The sequence below is a fragment of the Sciurus carolinensis genome, chromosome 11, assembly GCF_902686445.1.
Source record: "Sciurus carolinensis chromosome 11, mSciCar1.2, whole genome shotgun sequence".
Lineage (NCBI taxonomy): Eukaryota > Metazoa > Chordata > Mammalia > Rodentia > Sciuridae > Sciurus > Sciurus carolinensis.
Genome location: NC_062223.1, coordinates 102979135 through 103001049, shown reverse-complemented (window position 1 = coordinate 103001049; position 21915 = coordinate 102979135). Strand labels below are relative to the sequence as shown.

General features: G+C 39.3%; 1 protein-coding gene across 1 annotated transcript in view; it reads left to right on the top strand.

Moving 5' to 3' along the window:
- The window catches only part of Mmp20 (matrix metallopeptidase 20), a 46279-nt gene that overhangs the window by 13786 nt on the left and 10578 nt on the right, over nucleotides 1-21915 (top strand). The window contains exons 4-8 of the mRNA XM_047518992.1: nucleotides 266-391; nucleotides 1178-1339; nucleotides 3519-3660; nucleotides 16580-16716; nucleotides 18077-18233. Of these exons, the coding sequence (XP_047374948.1) occupies nucleotides 266-391; nucleotides 1178-1339; nucleotides 3519-3660; nucleotides 16580-16716; nucleotides 18077-18233 (724 nt within the window). The remainder of the gene's footprint in view (nucleotides 1-265; nucleotides 392-1177; nucleotides 1340-3518; nucleotides 3661-16579; nucleotides 16717-18076; nucleotides 18234-21915) is intronic.

The window sequence follows — 21915 nt, the reverse complement described above, 5'->3', positions numbered from 1 at the left end:
TTTGTAATCTAAGGTACATGCATAGCCTGCGGTATGCTATGTCACCATAAAAACAACAACAAAAACGTGTTTAATTTTTAATGCTACCTTTGAAGTACGAAATCATACTTTTTGTTTTTCAATGGGCAGTTACCGTTGATATGTGAATTTCTTAAAATAAGGAATATTGAAAAGTAAACGTTAAGTGTCAATGCTATTCAAAATGTTGTCCATACTCTGTGACCCTCAGAATTGCTAGGACTCAACACTTTTTCCTGTTATTCAGATCATGGGGATTCCTATCCATTTGATGGGCCTCGAGGGACTCTAGCCCATGCATTCGCACCTGGAGAAGGCCTGGGAGGAGACACACATTTCGACAATGCTGAGAAGTGGACTATGGGGATGAATGGTATATATGCACAATTCACCATAACCTGGAAAATATTGTACCTTCTCCTGGGCCTCCATCATGAAACCTTGAGGTTCAACGTCCCAAGCCACCCTTTAACTAGGGAGGCTGACTAGGAAAAACAAGTAAGCCAAAAATCCAAAAGGGAACTCATAAGGGAAAAGACCCACCCAGGATTGTGCTGTAGACTTGTCAGATCTGTTTTGTAGCATAAAATCTCAGGAAACAGCAATGCCCTCCTCAACACACAGCTCTCTCTTTCTTCAGTAATATGACATTTGTTATCTCTCACTTGTATTTGGAAATAGGTTACATTCAGAAGTGAGCCAAGGGAATCAGTACTGTCCTGAGAAATGTGATGGGGATGGGTATAAAGCTTCCAGAATATCATTCAGGTCATTTGGAGATCAGTGTGAAACATGTGGATAAAAAGAAGTAGGCTGTGACAGCCAAAGACTGTTCAAGCATTTGTGGTCTAAATCTGTATTATTTTGCCACTACTAGCTTAAAGATCCTTCTTTATCAATCTATCAAGCATCACTGGCATTAAAACAAAAAATGGACTGTTTTACATTTCTATCCTCACCCCCCACTTTCCAACAAGGGGAAAGAACTAGGCTAAAGTCAGTAAAATAATTGCCACAATGGCCTACCAACCTCCAAACAATCCAGCTATGAAAAGGAAATTAGTTAGCTCTGATTTGGGCATAAATTCTCCTGTAAAGACAGAAGATAGAGAAAACAAAAACCTGTGTTGATGCTGCCTTTCTCTCACACATTGTTTAGGTTTCAATTTATTTACTGTTGCTGCTCATGAATTTGGCCATGCCCTGGGCCTGGCCCATTCTACAGACCCAACAGCTCTGATGTATCCAACCTATAAGTACCAGCACCCCTATGGATTCCACCTCCCCAAGGATGATGTAAAAGGGATCCAGGCACTGTATGGTAAGATCACTACACTTCTTTGCTCACTAATCCTGAAAGTGACAGGCATTTTTGGTCTCCAACTAAGAGAAAGTGCATTTTGCCAAGAGTTACCTATATAGGTAATGATTAAGCTGGAGATCCCAGTCTCAGTGATGTCTTCTTGTCAAGAGCCTATTTACCTGTTATGAATATTGCTTTCTTTCCTAGGAATGTGCAATTAAATTTTGCATTTTTTCCTCCAGAGCATTCTGGACCTGGATGGCCATAGAAAATATAGCCATTTGTCTGGTTTGTTTTCTTTTTGTTTTGTTTTGTTTTGTTTATTTTTGTTTTGTTTTGTTTTGTTTTGTTCTGGTGTTCAGTGCAAGTCAAAATTTATACATTGAGAGAGGATGGAAGTGTTTTATAATTCATGTATATGGTGCTTCCCCTTTTGCACCATATACATGTTCCTAAAAATAGAATGATGAGGATAATAACCCACCACCGAGGCGCACAGGCAGTCTGCAGCTTATGAAACATGCTCACATGTGTCATCTCATGCCATCCTCATGTCAAGACTGCAGGGTGTGGAATGTTTTCCTCACTTGATAATTGAGAAAGCTGAGGGTTTAAGGCAATAAGAACCCTAAGATATTCAAAATTATTCAAAAGTACTAACATTCTTTCAAAAGGTAATAAAGGATTACTAGAAACTATATCTAAGTTTCCTTAAGGGAAAAACAAATCAATCCATTCATAAAAAGGAAAATCGAAACATTCTTAGACCATGATAATTTTTCCTCAATGAATAAAAACATAGAAAAATTTAGGGGACTGATTTTCCCTTGGGCTTTGGAGACCTGGTTACTCAACCTTGCCAGAGTCTTTCTGCATCCTCTCAGCCTAGAGGGCCTGAAGAGCCAGAGCCCCTGTGACTTCTTCTTCTTTTTATTTATTTTTTTTTAATTTTTTTTAGTTGTAGATGGATACAATACCTTTATTTTATATGTTTATTTTTTTAATGTGGTGCTGGGGAGGATCGAACCCAGGGCCTCATACATGCTAGGCAAGTACTCTACCACTGAGCCACAACCCCAGCGCCCCCGTGACTTCTTGAGTGTTCGCCAGCCCACCTGGTTAACTAGAAAGGGGCACTACATCTGCGAGCAGTCAGATGTCACCTAGTGCACAAAAGTCAAATTTTCATCCAAAGAAACCTGCAACCAGTCAGCTTTATTTCCAGAGAGATTAGGTGCCATTCCTGTTCCACTCTGGGACAGAGGAAATACTGTGAATGTCTCCATTTCATATACTCTACTCCAGACCCTCCAGTGGGAAAGCTGCAATGTGAAGCAATTCTTACAGGCCACCAAGAAGGGCTGAGACCAAGACTCGCCTTTATGGGTGCTTGTGAATTGCAAGGCACCACCCTCCTCAGCCAGGAGCCAAAGCACGTATTTCACAGGGCCATTTATACATGAGTGAACAGAACATAACAACACAGGTTTGTCATGGCAGGTAGTGCTTAGAGAAGGAGAGTGGGAGATGAAGACTCACCACCTGCTCTTCCAAGGAGTGGGTCCCTGTTTTACAAACAGATCCCCCAGAAGAGACCTTTCAATAGCAAAAACCTTCAGGGTGCTTCAGCCCCACAAGAATTCATTCAGTCTTCCTTGTGCCTACTAAAGGCTTAAGCACAGTGCAAGAGGCAAAGAATAAACAAATCCCAAAAAACACCAAAGAAAGTGACACTCTAAATGAGAAAAAAAAAAACATAACTACTAAGAAATAATTAAGGACAATTTTAAGTTATACTCTTTAAATATAATTTAAATATGACATATACCAAAGAAGTTATGTGTAATAATAAAATAATAGCAACCATCTTTTAAACACTGACTACGGATCAAGCACTCCTTTTACATGCTTTCAGGCATTTTTTGATTTTTATAAAAGTTCTTGGAGGTAGATTCTATTATTACAGCTCTCATTTTATAATCGAGGAAATCGAAGCTTTAAAAAGTTAAATGATTTGCCTCCAATCACACAGCTCAGCAAGGAGGACAGCCAGGATTCAAACCCAGATCTGCCTGCCATTTCTTTATGACATCACCACATAGAGAATGAAAGTGCACAAGTCCCCGTGTCCCTAGAGCAGACGTCTACAAACTCTAAATTCCTGGTACCATTTTGACCAAGACACTTTGAATCCTAGGACCTCGGAAACCATTCCTGGGAAAACCCACTATTCCCCACATCCCTCCTCACAAGCCATCCATCCCTGATCCCTGTGACTCCAGATCATCCTTTGATGCTGTGACAATGCTGGGAAAGGAACTTCTGTTCTTCAAGGACCGGTAAGCCTAAGACATGCCACCAACTCGTTTCAGGCCTCAGCTCACTTCCAGACCGGCATCCTTTGGTCCTTGTTGCTACTCTGGTTGGAGTTCATGTGGAAATGCAGTCTTGAATGGCAGTAGGGTGGGCAGCAAGGGTCTTTGCAGAGATAAGAACTGCCCAAACTACTGTGGTCTTGATACTGCGCTAAGTGCTTTCCATGCATGTGCAGTGTTTCTTCTAACCACTGTCACTGTAGAGATCAGAGCTCCCAATTTAGGGAGGGAAAATAGTAGCTCAAAGAGAACAAGTGAATTTCCCAAGACAGCAGTTAAGTGGCTGAATTAAGACACCAGCACAGATTTATCTGATATCTGTTCTGTTTACTACTACTATGTGCCTAGTGAGAGTATGTTGTAAGTGCCCAAAAAATATTTGGTGAATAACAAGGGTTGCCTATTTGGACAAAGAGGCAAATAGAAAGATGGTTGAATGATTGGGGAGGTGATGATGAATGATGGACGATGATCAGATGCATAGATCATGGGTGGATTATTCTAGGAAAAAAAACACTCCTCCTAAACTCTTCTTCAAGGTTTCCAACCCTCTCCCTGTCCATTAGTTGTCAGATAGCATAGACAGATCCCTTTCCTCTCCACTCTCTGGCTTCTCAAGGAACCTGGCTACTGCCTCCATAACACTGGTTACTGTAATTTCTTCTTCTTTCCAAGGAAGAAAAGAGAAACAGTCACATTCACCTACACTGGAGATGGAATCCAGTCACACCCATAGTCAGAGAAGCTCAGAAACACGTGTGTGGCATTATCTTTCTTCTCCATTGGGCCCATATTAGGTACCAAGTACTACCGTGGTGTCTAGGGATGTAAAAATGGATTGACATCCTCTCTGCCTTCACTTACTTCACAAGTGCATGAGACACAAGGGCCTTCAAAAATCATGGCTAGACACAAGCTCTAAAATGTAGACCTGTGAGACCCAACACGGAATAAGCACCTGGGAGGTCCAGAGAGAGTTCACTGAAGAGACGATGCCTGAGAAATCTGACATTTCTTTTGAGAATACATCTTTAAGATATTATTACAAAAACACTTTTGGTTTATTCTGAAAAGAGAGAGAGTAACAAAATATAAAAAAGAGTCCCACCACCCAGAATGCATTACTCCATTCAAGCTGCCATAACAGAATACCATAGAGGGGGCGACCGAAGTCATAGAAACTTACTTCTAGAGACTGGGAAGTTCAAGGTTGAGGTGCCTGTAAGGTCCACTTCATCCAGAAGCCTCTTCTCTTGGCTTGTAGGCAGCCTCCCCCTCACTGTGTTCATGTGCCTCTTCATGCACATGGAGGGAGAGGGAGAGAACTTTCAGATGTCTCCTCTGATGAGGGCACTAAACTCCAGCATCAGGACCTTGCCCTCATGACTTCACCCAAACCTATTGTCTCCTGGAGACCCATCTCCAAATACCAGCATGTTGGGGGTTAGGGCTTCAGTCTATGAGCTGGGGGAAGAATGGGCACAAACACACAGTTCGTAACATAGAGTAATCACATTGTTAACCATGCTTTTGTAAATCCTTTCAGACTTTTTCTCTGGACCAAGAATTATTTACTGTAGTATACTGATCTTAAGTCCTTTGGGTATACACGGAGGAGTGGGATAGCTGAGTCAAATGGTGAGTCCATTCCAAGTTTTCTGAGGAATCTCCACACTGCTTTCCAGAGTGGCTGCACTAATTTGCAACTCCACCAGCAATGTAAGAGTGTACCTTTTCCCCCACATCCACGCCAACACTTATTATTGCTTATGTTCTTGAAAATTGCCATTCTAATTGGAGTTAGATGAAATCTTAGGGTGGTTTTAATTTGCATTTCTCTAATTACTAGGGATGATGAACACTTTTTCATATATTTGTTGATCACCTATATATCTTCTTCTGTGAAGTGTCTGCCCAGTTCCTTAGCCCATTTATTGATTGGGTTCTTCGTATTTTTGGTGTAAAGTTTTTTAAGTTCTTTATAAACTTTGGAGGTGAGTGCTCTGTCTGAAGTATGTGTGGAAAAGATTTTCTCCCACTCTTTTCACATTATTGATTATTTCCTTTGCTGAGAAAAAACTTTTTAGTTTGAATCTATCCCATTTATTGATTCTTGCTTTTATTTCTTGTGCTATGGGGGTCTTGTTAAGGAAGTCTGGTCCTAAGCCAACATGATGGAGATTTGGGCCTACTTTTTCTTCTGTTTGGTGGTCTCAGGTCTAATTCCCAGATCCTTGATCCATTTTGAGTTGAGTTTTATACAGGGTGAGAGGTAGAGGTGGCAGCTCAATTCACAATAACTACATTGTGGAACCAACCGAGATGCCCTTCAGTTGATGAATGGATAAAGAAACTGTGGTATATATATACAATTGAATATTACTCAACCATAAAGAAGAATAAAATTATGGCATTTGCTGGTAAATGGCTGAAGTTGGAAAATATCGTGCTAAGTGAAATAGGCCAAGCCCAAAAAACCAAAGCCAAATGTTTTCTCTGATAAGTGAATGATGATATATAACAAGGTGGAGTGGCGGGGAGAAAGAGAAGAATGAAGGAACTTTGGTGTAGAGGAAAATGGGGTGGGAGGGAGTGGGGAATGAAAAGATAGTAGAATGAAACAGACAGTATTACCCTATGTATATATATGATTACATGAATGGTGTGAATCTACATTGTGTAGATTAGAAAATGAAAAGTTATACCCCATTTGTATACAATGAATCAAAATGCAGTCTGTAAAAAGAAAAAAAATTTTAATAAAAAAAGAATTATGTACTGTAAATATGAAAGGAAGGCAAGGATTTCCCCAAAATGAGATTTTTCTACTTGTGTTTTCTTTTAAATGATTTCCCTAAACATGATTTCACTTTTCCATGTCAATTAATATTAATTTTAATCTTTCATATATTGTGTATTATTCCAATAAATAGATAAACCACTATTTAACTAACCAATCCCATACTTAAGAATATCTATATTGCTTCCCATTTTTTAAAATTAAGAGCAGCTTAAAGTAAATCTTTTTAACAATGCACAGGTATTTACTTTCTTTTTTTTAAATTTTTTATTTGTTCTAAGTAGTTACATAACAGTAGAATGCATTTTGACAGATCATACATAAATGCAGTATAACTTCTCATTCTTCAGGTTGTACATGAGTTGTACAGGTTGTATAATCATATATACACATAGGGTAATAATGTTCAATTCATTCTACTATCATTCCTACATCCATACTCCCTCCCCTCCTTTCACTCCCTTCTGTTTATTCCAAACTACCTCTATTCTTCCCTAGCCACCCCCTTTATTGTGAATTAGCATCCATCTATCAGAGAAAACATTCAGCCTTTGGTTTTTTGGGATTGGCTTCTTTCACTTAGCATTATAGTCTCCAGTTCCATCCATTTACCAGCAAATGCCATCATCTCATTCTTTTTTAAAGCTGAGTAATATTCCATCGTGTATATACACCACAATTTCTTTATCCATTCATCTGTTGAAGGGTACCTAAGTTGGTTCCATATCTTGGCTATTGTGAATTGTGCTGCTATAAACATTAACGTGGTTGTGTCACTGATTTTAAGTCCTTTGAGTATAAACCAAGGAGTGAGATAGATGGGTCAAATGGTGTTTCCATTCAAGTTTTCTGAGGGATCTCCATACTGCTTTCCAAAGTGGTTGCACCAATCTACAGTCTCACCAGCAATGTATGAGTGTACCTTTTCCCCCACATCCTCACCAACATTTACTGTTACTTGTATTCTTGTTTATTGCCATTCTGACTGGAGTGAATTGGAATCTCAGTGTAATTTTGATTTGCATTTCTCTAATTGCTAGAGATGTTGAACATTTTTTCATGTATTTGTTGTTTGATTGTATTTCTTCTATGAAGTGTCTGTTCAGTTCCTTAGCCCATTTATTGATTGGGTTATTTGTTCTTTTGATGTTTTTTGAGTTCTTTGTATATCCTGGAGATTAGTGCTCTGAGGTACATGTGGTTAAAGATTTTCTCCCATTCTATAGGCTCTCTCTTTACATTATTGATTATTTCCTTTGCTGAGAAGTTTTTTAGTTTGAATCCATCCCATTTATTGGTTCTTGATTTTACTTCTTGCACTTTAGGAGTCTTATTAAGAAATTTGGTTCCTAAGCTGACATGGTGGAGATTTGGACCTACTTTTTCTTCTATTAGGTGCAGGGTCTTTGTTCTAGTGCCTAAGTCCTTGATCCACTTTGAGTTTCCTGCAGATGTATTTACTCTCCAAAGGTAAATTAGAGCAGAACCTGGGAAACTTCCTCTTATTGATGAGACCACAGACACAAAGTGAGAGCTCAGTAAATGGCAGTTGCTAAGTTTAGGAGTGGGAATCAAAAAATACGTAATTTGTGTAAGTAAGAAAGCTTAGAGACAGCTAAGGGATTTATAGGACCTGACTGATTTTTATAATTTTTATGGATATTTTTATTTTTTAGATTTATTGATTAGTGATATTATTTCTATTGACTATTACTGTTGACTAAGATAACAACAGAGAGAAAGGCTCTCCAGAGAAACCATGCAGGAGGGAGCAGGGAACCAGAGTCCACCACACATGTGCTACTAGAATCACGGCACATCTGAGGTTAGGGCAAAGGGAAGCTTTTGAAGGCGAAAAGGAGATGTTCTCTGCAAGCTGTCCTGAAGCGAAGTTCTTCAGTCACAGGCTCATTGCAGGTGCTGGAGATCACTCACTGATAGCACCAATTACTTCACAGAAGCAACTCACCTGGAATTTTTTTTGAACTGTGAGAGTGTTCTGGTAGTAAGTGTTATCTCAGAAGCATAGGATCCCCTCTCTCATGACTTCCAGTTCTGCCTTGGTTCGTGTCTAATATAAGCAACTCCATCTTGGCATTGGCAGCTTTTGCTTTACCAAAAAGTAAACCTAATGGAACAGCAGGCAATGTCCTACATGGTAGGCAAGGGAGAGGGCAGGAAAAGCCTGGGACGCAGGGCTGAGGAACCCTGGGTTCACCAGAAGCTTTACATTATTGGAGTCCACAGTGACAGAGGGCCCAGGCACTGAACAGCATGCAGCCCACATTCAGTGATAAAGAAGTGAGGACATTGTGTAAAGCGTAGCTTCTTCTTTTGGTAAATATCAGTGGCTGTGGTAGTGGCAAAGGAGGCAGCAAAGTCAGGATACTATGCCATCGCATTCAATTATAATTATTTTCTTTAAAAAGCAAAACCAGGCCAGGCACAGTGGCACACACCTGTAATCCCAGTCGCTCAGGAGGCTGAGGTAGGAAGATGGTGAGTTCAAAGCCAGCCTCAGCAAAAGCAAGGTGCTAAGTAACTCAGTGAGACTCTGTCTCTAAATAAAATACAAAATAGAACTGGGATGTGGCTCTGTGGTGGAGTGTCCCTGAATTCAATCCCTGGTACCCACAGCCTGCCCCCCAAAAAACAACAAAACTCCAAAAAAAACCTCTATTAAACTATGAACATTTAGCAATTACTAAAGACTATTTGAAGATGATACATCTTTTGATATTTTGACTATGAACACTGAGTGTGATAACAGAATGGAAAGGAGTCAGATGCAAGAGACCTCTATAAATGTGTACTCAGGGGTGGGGGATCAGCGAAGGGGAGACGGTTGACTAAGGATGGACTGAACTACTGGGGCAGAACAGGTAATTCCAAAGAAGGAGGAAGAGCTGTAAGGAGGACAGGAGTCAGAAGTGGCTTTGCCTTTAACTTGCCAGGGACCTTGAGCCTCTTTCTTTTCTGTAAAATGAGGGTGTTGTCTTATTAATAACAGTGAATTCAATGTGTTCAGAACTTATTATGCTAAGCACCTTGTTATCAGATCCTTCCAGTGTTACTCCTTTTTTACAAGACATAGAACAAACAACTTGATTAGAAGCACATAGCAAGAGAGGGTGAAGCTGGGGTGCAAACCTATTATCCCACACCTGAGTCAGCATTCCTAACTATGCTGATCTACTGCCCCCAAGGTGTCATCCAGAGCTGGGATTCCAGGACTCCCTAGCTCTGATCCCCTACTGACTGCCACCACAAGTCCCAAAGTGTTTGCTCAACCTGGACAAAGAACAAAGAATTCTTTCAAGCCACAGTTAGAATGGCAACCTGGGAGTCACTGATTATGAAAGGGCTCTGGTCTGCTCTCTCCCACTCACCAGCCCGGAATTCCCCATCACCAACAATAATCTGTTGATGGGACATTTCAAGCTGCAACATAATAACCATACAGTTTGTTTCCAAAGCAAGATGGAATGCAGAACCTTTTAGAGGCCCCATGTTGTTTTTAGATATCCTCCTTAGTGTGTACATGTAAACTCCAATGATCTAGTGGAGAGAATGAAGCTCACCTACAATAAGTTAAAAAGCATAGGTAGATATGCACTTTCATTTACTCTTTGTAATAGATGACAAAATATTAAGGCTATTTCATTCTTCCTTTGTCAGTTATGAAAGAAAAGAGAAATGACTGGATTTGCAGCCATATGAAAATTATACTTACATATGCCAGATTATTTGGGGGTTTTCCCATCAAAATTTTAATGATAAAATCAAGAACATCACAAGTAGCTACAGATATTAGAAGAATAATAGATTTTCTGAATAGAGTAAGCATAAAGGTTGATCCTTCATTTTAATGATAAGGAAGAAAAACTCCGTCTCAGTCCCACAGACAGAGGGCAGGCAGACTCTGCAGGCAGAGTCTATCCAGTTTTTAATATGGGGAATCTGCTCATTTGGAACTACCAAGGAAAGCACTGGACTTTAGCATGAATGAACATGGGCTTTTGGAACTGGTGCACATTGAGTTAGGAAGAGCACTTCCAGGATGTTCCCAGACCATCTGCCTACAGGTTGGGTAGCTCACAGACAACAAGGAGAAGGACTTTTTTTTTTTAATCTCAAAACTAAGATTCTTTAGTTTTTAAAATTCTGTTGATCACTAACTCGCATTTTTAAAGATGTTTCAAATCTCATATTAGAATAAAAAGGAAAACATTTGTAAGGGTTGTGCAAGTAGGAATGAAGGGAAGGATGGAAGGAAGAGGTGTGCCAAAGGACTCACCAGTGAGTAAGGAGAATCATGGGAGGGAGCAGCCTTGTGGCTGAGAGTGTTGTGACAGCATCCTTCACATAGGAAAATCAAGAGGATTTGGGACACATGGGGGAAAAAAATCTATACTAGATGTATCAGATTTAAAGTGCCAACAATACTAGTGGAGTTCATAGAAATAAGCAATAATCAGGAAGGGGTCAAAGTTGGAGATTTCGTGGGATTTGAATCTCCCACCTGGAGGACGCAAAGATAGGAATGCACAAGAGATCTGCAGAGAGAGTAAAGAGGAAGCAAGGAAGTCTAAAGAATGGAGCTAGGAAGTGACTGCAGTGGAGAAAAGCACTTAATAAAGGCCAGAGTGAAGCAGCATTCCAAAATTAATGACAACCACAACAGGAATAATAGCTGACATTTCAGGGCCATTTATAACATGCTGTGTATGAGGTTGAGCGTTTTACACACACTCACTCATTTAATCCACACAGTTGTTATCACCAGCTGGAATTTTAACTTTGGTTGGCTTGATAGCAGCCACAAAATCCCTGTAGTTGAATCCTAAATAAATCAGGGAAAGAAAGTTCATCTTTTTTTTGTTTTGATTTTTAATGATCAACAATGGAAAACACTGCTAAAGTTACCAGATGGAGGGCTGGAGAAGAGGGACTAACTACCCAGTGATGGTTAGGGAGTAAAGTCACAGCAGAGGAGGGAGGTAGGGTCCAGGCCCTGGGGAGCCGCAGTGCCAATGGTGGAGATAGATCGAGTGTCCATTTGAGAATTTTGTTAATGACAAACAGCTGGCAGAGGCAGCAGGTTCAAAAGGGAATTTAAAAAAAAAAAAAAGGGAATTTCAAAGATGGGAAATGCTCATGTTGGAAGACATGAAAAGGAGCCAGTGGAGAAAAAGAAAGAGCAAAATGCATTAGAAGGGACGATACAATCAGTGCCCACCACGATTAGTACATTGGAAACCACTTTTCCCAGGAGTCCATGGGCTTGAGGAGAGCCCCACGCTGGGGAGAAAGCCTTCCTCTCCACACTCTGCCTGAGGCTGGCTCTTTTCAGGCTATATGGTTGCTTCATTGAAGATCAACAGAGAGCCTTGTAGTTACTTAAATCAGTTCTCTGTGATCAATTACAAATTCAGAAGAAGAGCCAGGACGTGAACTAAGATCTCTGACTCTGTGTCCTTTCTTCTGAACTCTCTCCTGAGTGAAGATGGGGAGTTTTGCATCTTCACAGGGTATGGTTTATAAACATGGATCCATGGGTTCCTCAGATCTGTGAACATTCTTAATTTAAGAACACTATGCACAACTTTGACTATTTTTAGCCCACATCACTGTCTACATCTGGGTCTTTAATTTTATAAGCTGTACTTTCCTTGGTTCAGTGAAGTAGACGATGCATGGTTGATTTCTTGGCCTCTGAAGTATTCTGAGATCATCAGCCCTGATCAGTGAACCCACAAAATGAATGGCTTCTCAGGCAATGATGTAATGGTGTGTACTTCAAAGTTCCCAATGAAACAATTAAGTAGGAAATTTACCTACATGAAAAAACTGCTTAAATTTTATACATCATAGATTAATAAATTTATAGAATGAAAACATGTCTTTTTTAAGTACCTATTAATTATGTGACTAGATCAGAATTTATAAAATACTTTCAAATGTATTAATTCGATTGAACCTTTCAAGTAATTGTGTAAATATATTATTCTCCCTCTTATTTGACCTAAATTCTGTCTTTAAAAAATTAAGCAACTCGCATAACCAGGGTAAAAAAAAAAAAAAAAGAGTTCCAAACATCCCTTGATTCTTTCATTGCAGCCATGTTGCCTGATCTCAGGAGAGCAAGCAGCAACTAAATTGAGAGTATCAGAAGTTTAGAAAGAAATAAGACATCTATTCCCCTGAATGACAGAGGATAACTGAGTCAAGGAGAGTGTGAGGTTGAAGGTTTATCAATAGAAAAATGAGTGCACCTATTCAGTTCAGGCTGAATTACCTCACTAGTCCCCAAATAGGAGGTGAAGGTATCTCCTAAAAATGAAATATTGACAGGATTTGCTTGGGTAGGTGGGGAGTGTCAGTAGTTGAGTATAACACAAAAAGAACAAAGGTTTAGGTTGAGGGTGTAGCTCCATGAATCCCTCAGTACAAAAAAGATAAAAAGAAAAAAAGAAGAACAAAGATTCAACAACATGAATCAAAGATACACCAGACATTATGCTAAGTCCCAGGATAAAAAGATGAATATTACATGATCCTGCCCCAGGAAGTTCAAGGGTTGGGTAATGAGTTGCAAGAGGCGGGGGGGAAGGTTATCGCTAACCTAATCTCAAATTTGATGAATTAGTTACTGTTCTATAGTAAAAGGAAATGAAAGTTTCAGAGAATATGAAATTTGTTGATCAAATATGTTCTGCTCAACTCTTGGTACTTACTTATTTAGCTGATAACTATTTACTGGACCCTGATTATATGCCAGGCCCAATATCAGCTACTGGTACACAAAGATAAATGGTGCAGCTAAATATCTAATCAGCTGGTCAATAATCTCAATAAGCTCCATTGTTTTACCCTCCTTATCAAAGATCAAATATGAACTATTGATATGATCTCTTTTGTCCATTTTCATTACATAGTTCCAATATATCTCACAGCTGTTCTTTTCTGAAGGGTTTATAGATTCTTTGGTTTATATTTTAAGTCCACTTACAGATAAATCAGGAGGTTACTTGCTATACTTCTTTGGGTCAATTTTAATACATTTTTTACTGTGATCAATAGCTCTAAAATTGTAAATCCTCTAAGTATGTGTTCTGTTGTGTTATTATCTGGCAGACATAATTTTCCCCATTAGTTTATGGAAATGTTTTATGATTACATGTCCCATTTGAAATTTGTGATAATTTATATGTGATGGGTAGCATTTATTTTTCTTATGCAAACAATGCATACTTTATAATACATCATTACAGCATTTAATTAGGTTTATTAACTTTGGTACTACTGATTTTTTCACCCAAATGAATCTGTTATATTGGACTATCCTGTGATATAGGATGTTAAGTGGCCTCTCTGACTCTGTTGGCCTGGTAGCCTTAGTGTGACAACAAAAATTGTCACCAGGCATTTTTCAAATGTCCCCAGGGGCACAAATTCATTCTTGATTTAGAATGTACTTTTTAAATTTAGTCCTCGCAATATCCTTAATCAAGGTTTATATAGTAAGAAATTCAAGATTCTCCCATCTGTGAAAATTTCCAAAAGTACATTTTGGTTATGTTACTGTATCTCATATTGAATTATTCAAGACATCAAAGTTTAATAACTCCATATAGAAGGTCGAATTTATGGATAGTACAAATATTTAACAATCAATCTCACTCTTATGTATAATTGTAATGCACCACCATAAATAAATAAATAAATGAGGTAGGGTTAATTTTGCCTAGAATCCTTATTCATTTTTAAATGAGAAATGAAAGAAAATTCTTCCATCTTCAGAGTGCTCAGGGAGAAAGCAGTTGGACGTTGGATACACCTCATCAGACACATAAGTCAGCCAGAGCCTGGTTATGGAAGGATGTGTCTGCTTCTCTGCCTCCCACTTTCCCCATGTTCTCAACCTGACCATGACAAACCCCTGAAATGCCCACTCTGCCTCTTGGCACAGGGCCTGAATAGGGTCAGCATATCACAACTGTTACTGAACTACATTAACTGAAAAATACTTGCTCTTCAGATTCCTCACCAGGTTCCCAAATACCAACAAGTAGTTCTGAACACTTCTGGAAATCCTAAACTATGCTAAGTGAGAAGTAGTAGAAAGAAAAGAAAAGGGGAAGCAATTTCTCTTGCCTTCAGAAAAGGCCAGATCTCATTGGACAAAAGGTAGAGTTATAAACGAAGAAAAAAAGCAGAGATCACCAGGCACGGTGGCGCATGCCTGTAATCCCACTGGCTAGGGAGGCTGAGGCAAAGGAATCACAAGATCAAAGTCAACCACAGCAATTTAGGAGGCCCCAAGAAACGTAGCAAGATGCTATTTCTAAATAAAAAACTTAAAAAGAAAGGGCTATGGATGTGATTCAGTGGTTAAGCACCCCTGGATTCAATCATTGGCACTAAAAAAAAAAAAAAAAAATCAAAACCAAAGCAGATCATAAGACTAAGTAGGTAGATTTTCATAAGAACAACTGGAGCCTTGTCCAGCGTCTGCCTACCCCCAACAAGCAAGTGACCTTTGAGTCCATCAGTTCCTCTGGGTCTCAGTTTTCCATCTGCTAATACACGTGTTCTAGATAAGGCTGTGACAGTTTGGACCTGGGGTAAGCCAGAATACCCTAAATGGGCTCCCTCAATCCTGTGTACCATGGTTGGGATCCAATTAGTGGGTAACTAAGGCTGATGCAAATAATAATTTTTAAAATTGATGGTATCTGTCCATATGGCACTTTGCAGTTTATAATGCACTTTCAGATGCATTATCCCATTTGATCCTCTTAAAGATTTCATGATATTGACCAATAAGTGGTTACTCTCATTTAAGATATTATGAAACTGAGGTTTGCAGATGCGGGGCAGTAATGTAGTTACAACCTCTTCTGTGATAACGTTTTTCCTTCTGTGTGGTGATACCTCTTAGGAAACATGAAGAAAAACTTCTTCCTTCTCAGTATATTTATTTGAGAGTTCATCATACATTTAAATTGTCTCTTGTGGAACACCTTCACTAAAGTCCTGGATGTAATGAGGTATCCCTCCTTTGTTTCCCAGAGCATCCTGAATTTAACTGTGTAGCACAGATCACTGAATTATAATTCACTAATTATTTAACTATTACTACCAGATTGTAAGAATTTTGCAGGCAGGTTCTTGGTCTTGTTCAGTGTTTCATCCTTGGTATTTACCACAGTCCCTGATAGGTGCTCCATAAATATTTGTTAGCTGAGTAGAAAAACTCAATATAAGATTTGGGGAGTTCCTAAACTAACTACATGGAAAGTTAAATGTCAAAGCTTAATTACAGTTTCTCTCTGTTCACAAATGATCTCATGCATTGATTCTGGGCTTCTAAGGACACAAGTAAACTATACATGTTTTAGAAAAAAAAAAACATTTTCACCTTCAAAATACATAATGGGTCACATTTACATTGAGAGTTTGACTCAGTACCTTCATGTGTACACTGCCAAGATTTTATGAAAATGATATTGCACAAGCAAATGACTAAGTTGCTAAACCATAAAGTAATATGTAGGTACTAGATTTTCTGTTAATTATGTAATCAGCTCAAGGATGTGAACACCTCCAGTAGACAATTACATAGCAATACTAGAATTTATGATTATTAATGTTTTCATTGTTTCTACAGGAAATAATCAGGATCTCTCAAACACAAAATTTTGATTCATTTACACACTACTTATCATGTTCACTTTTTTCTATTTCTCTTTTTGAAATTTTAATTGTTAAGAACTCAGAATAGGAAAGAAATTCATATCAAGCAGTATCTGGAACAAGAGGGTGCACAGCATTAATGTGTAAATCATTGATGGGTTTTCCTTACTATTATCTTGGATGTCTTGAACATCCCTGAGTAAATGAAAGAAAGGGGATCATAGAGATGCTAAGACAACAAAAGGGGAGAAGAAACTGATCATAAGGTTACAAAAGGGATTTAGCAATGACCTCTGAAGTGTGACTTACAGTACCATTTTAGTTCACAAGCACTTGAAGATCTAAATCAACCCTTATTCCGATTTCTTCTGGAATGCCCAACAGGATTTTCTGGCGAAGGCAGGTTCACGTGCCAGCAGGGATTCGGCCCAGCACTATCACCAGCTCCTTCCCCCAGCTCATGTCTAATGTGGATGCAGCTTACGAAGTGGCCGAGAGGGGTGCTGCTTACTTCTTCAAAGGTACCTACAGATCCCTCAGAGAAAGAAACAGCAGGGACACAGTGCCCACGTATTTGGAATATCTAGTTCTAACAGTGTTAGTTCAGGATCACAGAGCATGTTTCAGTTGCTCCTTCTCAGGTTGGGTATGAAATACCATCCTAGGTGGCACATACCTGTAATCCCAGCAGCTCAGGAGACTGAGGGAGAAGGATCTTGAGTTTAAAGTCAGCCTCAGCAACTTAGCAAGACTCTGTCTCAAAATAAAATATAAAAAGGGTTAGGGACATGACTCAGGGGTTAAGTACCCCTAGGTTCAATCCCTGGAACAAAAACAAAAATGCCACCCTACCTTATTGTAACAATGACAGAAATGACAGTGACTGCCAGGCACCGTGGCTCATGCCTATAATACCAGTGGCTCAGGAGTCTGAGACAAATGGATCTCAAGTTCAAAACCAGTCTCAGCAACAACAAAGCACTAAGCAACTCAGTGAGACCCTGTCTCTAAATAAAATACAAAATAGAGCTGGTGATGTGGCTCAGTGGTTAAGTGTCCCTGAGTTCAATCCCCGGCACTCCCCACCCCCCCAAAGAAAAGAAATGACAGTGATCATCAACTATTTTCAGAAATCAGCCTTTGATTTTAGTGAGGAACCATGCTAGTGAGGTACCATGGTCAGGAATCTAAAAACATGGTCCCTGCCCATGCTGCTCAGAGTAACATGTCTGAGATCCTTTGACGCTAAATGATACCCTGCTAAAACGCCATGCTTAGAAGCAGTTGGAAGAGGAGAGACACCTGTGATTCCAGGAGGTTGACACACGTGATACCAAACTCTGGCTCCAGTCCTTGACTATTTGAATGACTCTGGCAAGTTGTCTAACTGCTCTGAGCCTTCACTTCTTCCTCTGCCTGTTGATTATAGTAAGATCAACCGGGAAGATGTGTTGTGACAATAGCTAGGCAATGAAGTTATCCAAGAAGTGAAAATTATCAGTTTTTGCTTGTATTTACTTGTTGATGAGGGATAAAGGTGGAAGACCGGTGCCAATTTAAGTGAGAATTATAGCACTTGCATGTTACTTGACACTCCTCTCTTTCATATATGAAGATTAAATGAGATTACAAATGAAAGATATCTTGAAAAAGTAAATGTGTTAAATATAAGACACAATTGTATCGATATTATTGGTTCAAGGAATTTTAAAGTCTATTACTGAATTGAATAATTTGAGGCTTATATCTCCTCTTGGGTTATAGTCATGACAAATACCCTCATGAACTACTTCCATTAGGGTCTTACATATACATCTTTAGGAGTGACATGCATCACTAAATGGTACAGAATTTTGTCTGAACTTTACTTTCTGTTTTCAGGCCCCCACTACTGGATAACACGAGGATTCCAAATGCAAGGTCCTCCACGGACTATTTATGACTTTGGCTTTCCAAGGCATGTGCAAAGAATAGATGCTGCTGTCTATCTCAAGGAGCCACAGAAGACCCTTTTCTTTGTGGGAGATGAATATTACAGGTATGGTCTTTTTCCTTTTATCGTCTAGATATATTCAATAAGAAGGGAGAAAAATCTTTTGCACGAAAGAATGCAAGGCAAGTTTCCAATAGGCCTACTGATTCTCCTTGACCATTGGTTTTTAAGATAGCCAATAGATGCTCTTCAATATATTCAAATGATAAGTGAAGCATTTAGTCAATAATCCCTCTGTTTGGTCTCTAGGACATCAAACATCCTCATCTTTCAATGAACTCATTAACTGGACTCACTGGTCCAAAAGAGTGGATTTGGTATCCCAAGTACCTAACTAACTCCTGGGAATGCCTGAATGGGAACTGACTCCACTGTTACATGTGCATAAAAGGACTAAGTCCTTTTATCCAGCCTAGAATAAGAAGATTCTTCTTATCCAAAGGGAAATACTGTCATTTCCATGCCTGTTCTGCATGGGGTTATTATAAGCAGATCTGAGTAAGGTGTGATCTGCCACCCAACCACTGCACACAGGTCACACCTTGTTTCACAAAGTTTCTATCCTTAGTTGACTGCTGTTGAGAAATGATTTCACCTCTTTGCCAAACTCCTCCAAGGCACACCTCTGCCTGCAAACCTTCATCTGTTCCCAGTTATCTCTTTGGCATTTCCAGTTTCCCTGAACTTCAAAAGAGAAACGAAAACAGATTCTAAGCTGGTGACTCTGCTAAACACCATATACCTGTGGAATAGGGTCTGAAGGAAAGCAGGAAAGCTCCCAAATTTAGTCTATCCAGCATTTCAACCACTGAATCAGCTGAATCATAGTATTGAAATTCATCTGCTGAGACACTAATATCTACTGGGCAGAATATGACCTTCCAAAGGCTGTCTTTAGGATAAGGAGGATGTGATCCTGTTGCAGATGTACAGGAAGATAGGTATTGAGAAACCTGATTCCCATTGTGGATCTTAAAGGGACTGAGATTGACAGATGCATGGATAGGGGATGGGAGGGGAGGGCATTTATGTGATGGTTATTCAGTTAATTTCTCAAGAGTGTTCACAGCCTTATTCTCACTGAAAAGATTGCCCTCTGTCGCGTGATCTCTGTTCTCCACTAATTACTTGGTCTTTGGACTAATCTACTATACACCAGCACTCTCAGTAAAGCATGTACTTCCAGTTAAGCTGAATGGAGGCCTAATAGTTAGGGCAAGAGGCTTCATGAGAACAGAGGTTTAAAATTCTCTGTAAACTGAGGTGGGGAGAGAGAGGGTCACTGATTTTAATGATGGCTGATGCTCCCCAGAAATTTGGAACGGTACAAATAACATTGTACCTTTCCAACTAGGTCTCTGTGAGTGTATTAAAGAGTCTTTAGTACAATCTAGATAAAGATGATTCATTAAAAAGTTGGTTTAGGATACTAATTCAAATATTAAGGACTCATTCTGCTGATTAGGAAAAGAAACCAATGTAGTCATTTTTAATACTCCTAGGGCATTAAGTGATACGTGTAGACACCCAGCACAGAATCTGGTGCATAGTAGGTGCTCTGCAGGAGTAACTCTTGAGTAATAGTAGGAACTAATATGGTAATTAACAAATAATTACTTTAAAAGCTGTGATAATGAACCAATAATTGCCTAAACCTCAATATTCCTGGGTGGCAATACAGTCAAAAAAGCTGGTCAAAGGGAATTTCTTTGTTAAATACTGAAAGCCTCTGATGTTGACTGAAATTACTGCTTTTGGCAAAGTATAAGAAAATTCTTTCAGCAATAAGAATCTTCTACTTTACATGTTTCAACACATGCACAAGCGCATCTGCTCAAAAATAAGACAGACAACTCTGACCTACAGCTCAGAAGTTGAGAAAAAGCCATTACATCAGCCCAATTTGTTCTCCCCCTAAACTGTGCACGTTGTGCTTTGCAGGTCCTCACATAGATGGTATCTTATTGTCATGTGAAACTCTCTGTCAGACATTGTGGTCAGCTGCTAGTAACAGAGACCCCAAAATAACTGTGGTCAAAACACATAAGGGTTTATTTTTAATATATGTAAAAAAAAGTCAGAAGTTCAACCACTTTAGAGTCAGTATGGTAGGTCTGTGGTCACTGGGGACCCACACTGCTACTTATGTTTTGCCTCTACTCCCCATGTTACCTCATGACTTGAGTTGGTCAGTGGAACTTCAATCAGCACATCCCATTTTGGGCAGAAAGGAGAAGGTTGGGAGGGAAGGGCAAAGTAATCCCAAGGCCACACTAAAAAATACAGAAGCCCACAGCTTCAAGAGTCCAATTACCTCAACATCCACTGACAGTGTTAGGTCTTACTTTCCTTAGTCACTTCTCAGGGTAGGTCCTCATGTGAGTTCAGTCTGTGACACAAACAAAACAAAAAGTAAAATGTGGTTATTATGAGGGAGCTACTCTATGAATTCCTAGGATTTGGACCCAGTTTCAGCACATGAAGCACATGAGAAAATAATTGAAGTTCTTCCTCTAGAGGATTGAGGGCTGGCTTGGAGCCAGGTTGATTTAGGCTCTAAAGTGACACCCTACGTGTCATGTCGAAGTCACTTACAGGGGAAAAGCACACAAAGGACCACAAAGTGAAATCTCAAAAGGAGGCTCAACCCTATTGACACCTCCACATTCCACATTACCAACCGACATGTTGGCTGAATTTTGCCAGTGAGGGATACTTTCCCTGATGCATTTTTATTACTCCTTCTCCTCTTTCTAGCAGGTACTAGTGACTCAGTAATTTTTTCTTTCTCTACATTATTTCCATCATTTCTAGCTGATTTCTTCCTGTAAGTGTTCTCCCTCACCTACCAATAGCAAAGGAGTAGCTCTATTACGGGGTTCCTGGTCGGTAGGGATATGCCATTGCTTCCATTATTCTTTCAGATAGAGAGGTAATGACTTCTGAATTTCATGTAAAGTGATTTTCAAATCTAGAGGTCCCAGCCCTTTTTAATCACCTCGCCACCCCTGAGTCATTCTTTTTGTACAGATAGACTGGAGGCATTGCTGCAAAGTAGGATACATCTACATTCTGTCCTTCTGGATGCCCCAGAATACTCGACAGAGGTCTTTTTATTTATTTAAAGATTTCATATTTAGTCATCACATAGAAATAAATAATAAGTAACAAAAGTAAGAATGATGAAATACAATTCAAAATCTTGCTTTTCAATTTTTAAAAAATCATTACCAAGTTACCACATTCAACCTACATTGATCAGGCATGATTATATGTCAGGGTCTGTACTGGTCCTGTGACACTTAAGAGAAGGCATAGCATTTGCTGGATTAGTGGGTGAACAGGAATAAGAAAGCCCTAGTTTTAATCTTAACTGTACCAGCAGTCATCTGACAATCTGGATCACCTCTCTGTTTTAGCTTCATCAGCTGCAAAACGAAAGTTGAAATATTACCTACTTACTTTCATGGTGTTATAGGATTAAATGAGAAAAATGTAAAATGCCTATCACATAATAAGCCCTCAGTTCATGTTGGTACTGCTAATGCCCTCGACAGATCATAGTTGAAAGTAAATACATAGATTAATAATTAACCAATCTAAGAACCAAAATTGCCCTAACCGGAGACTGCATGAGGATCACGGGACCAAAACAAAGAGGAAACAGCCAACTCTAGCACAGGTGCCAGGAAAGAATTCTTTGGGGAAGCAATAATTGAACTCCACT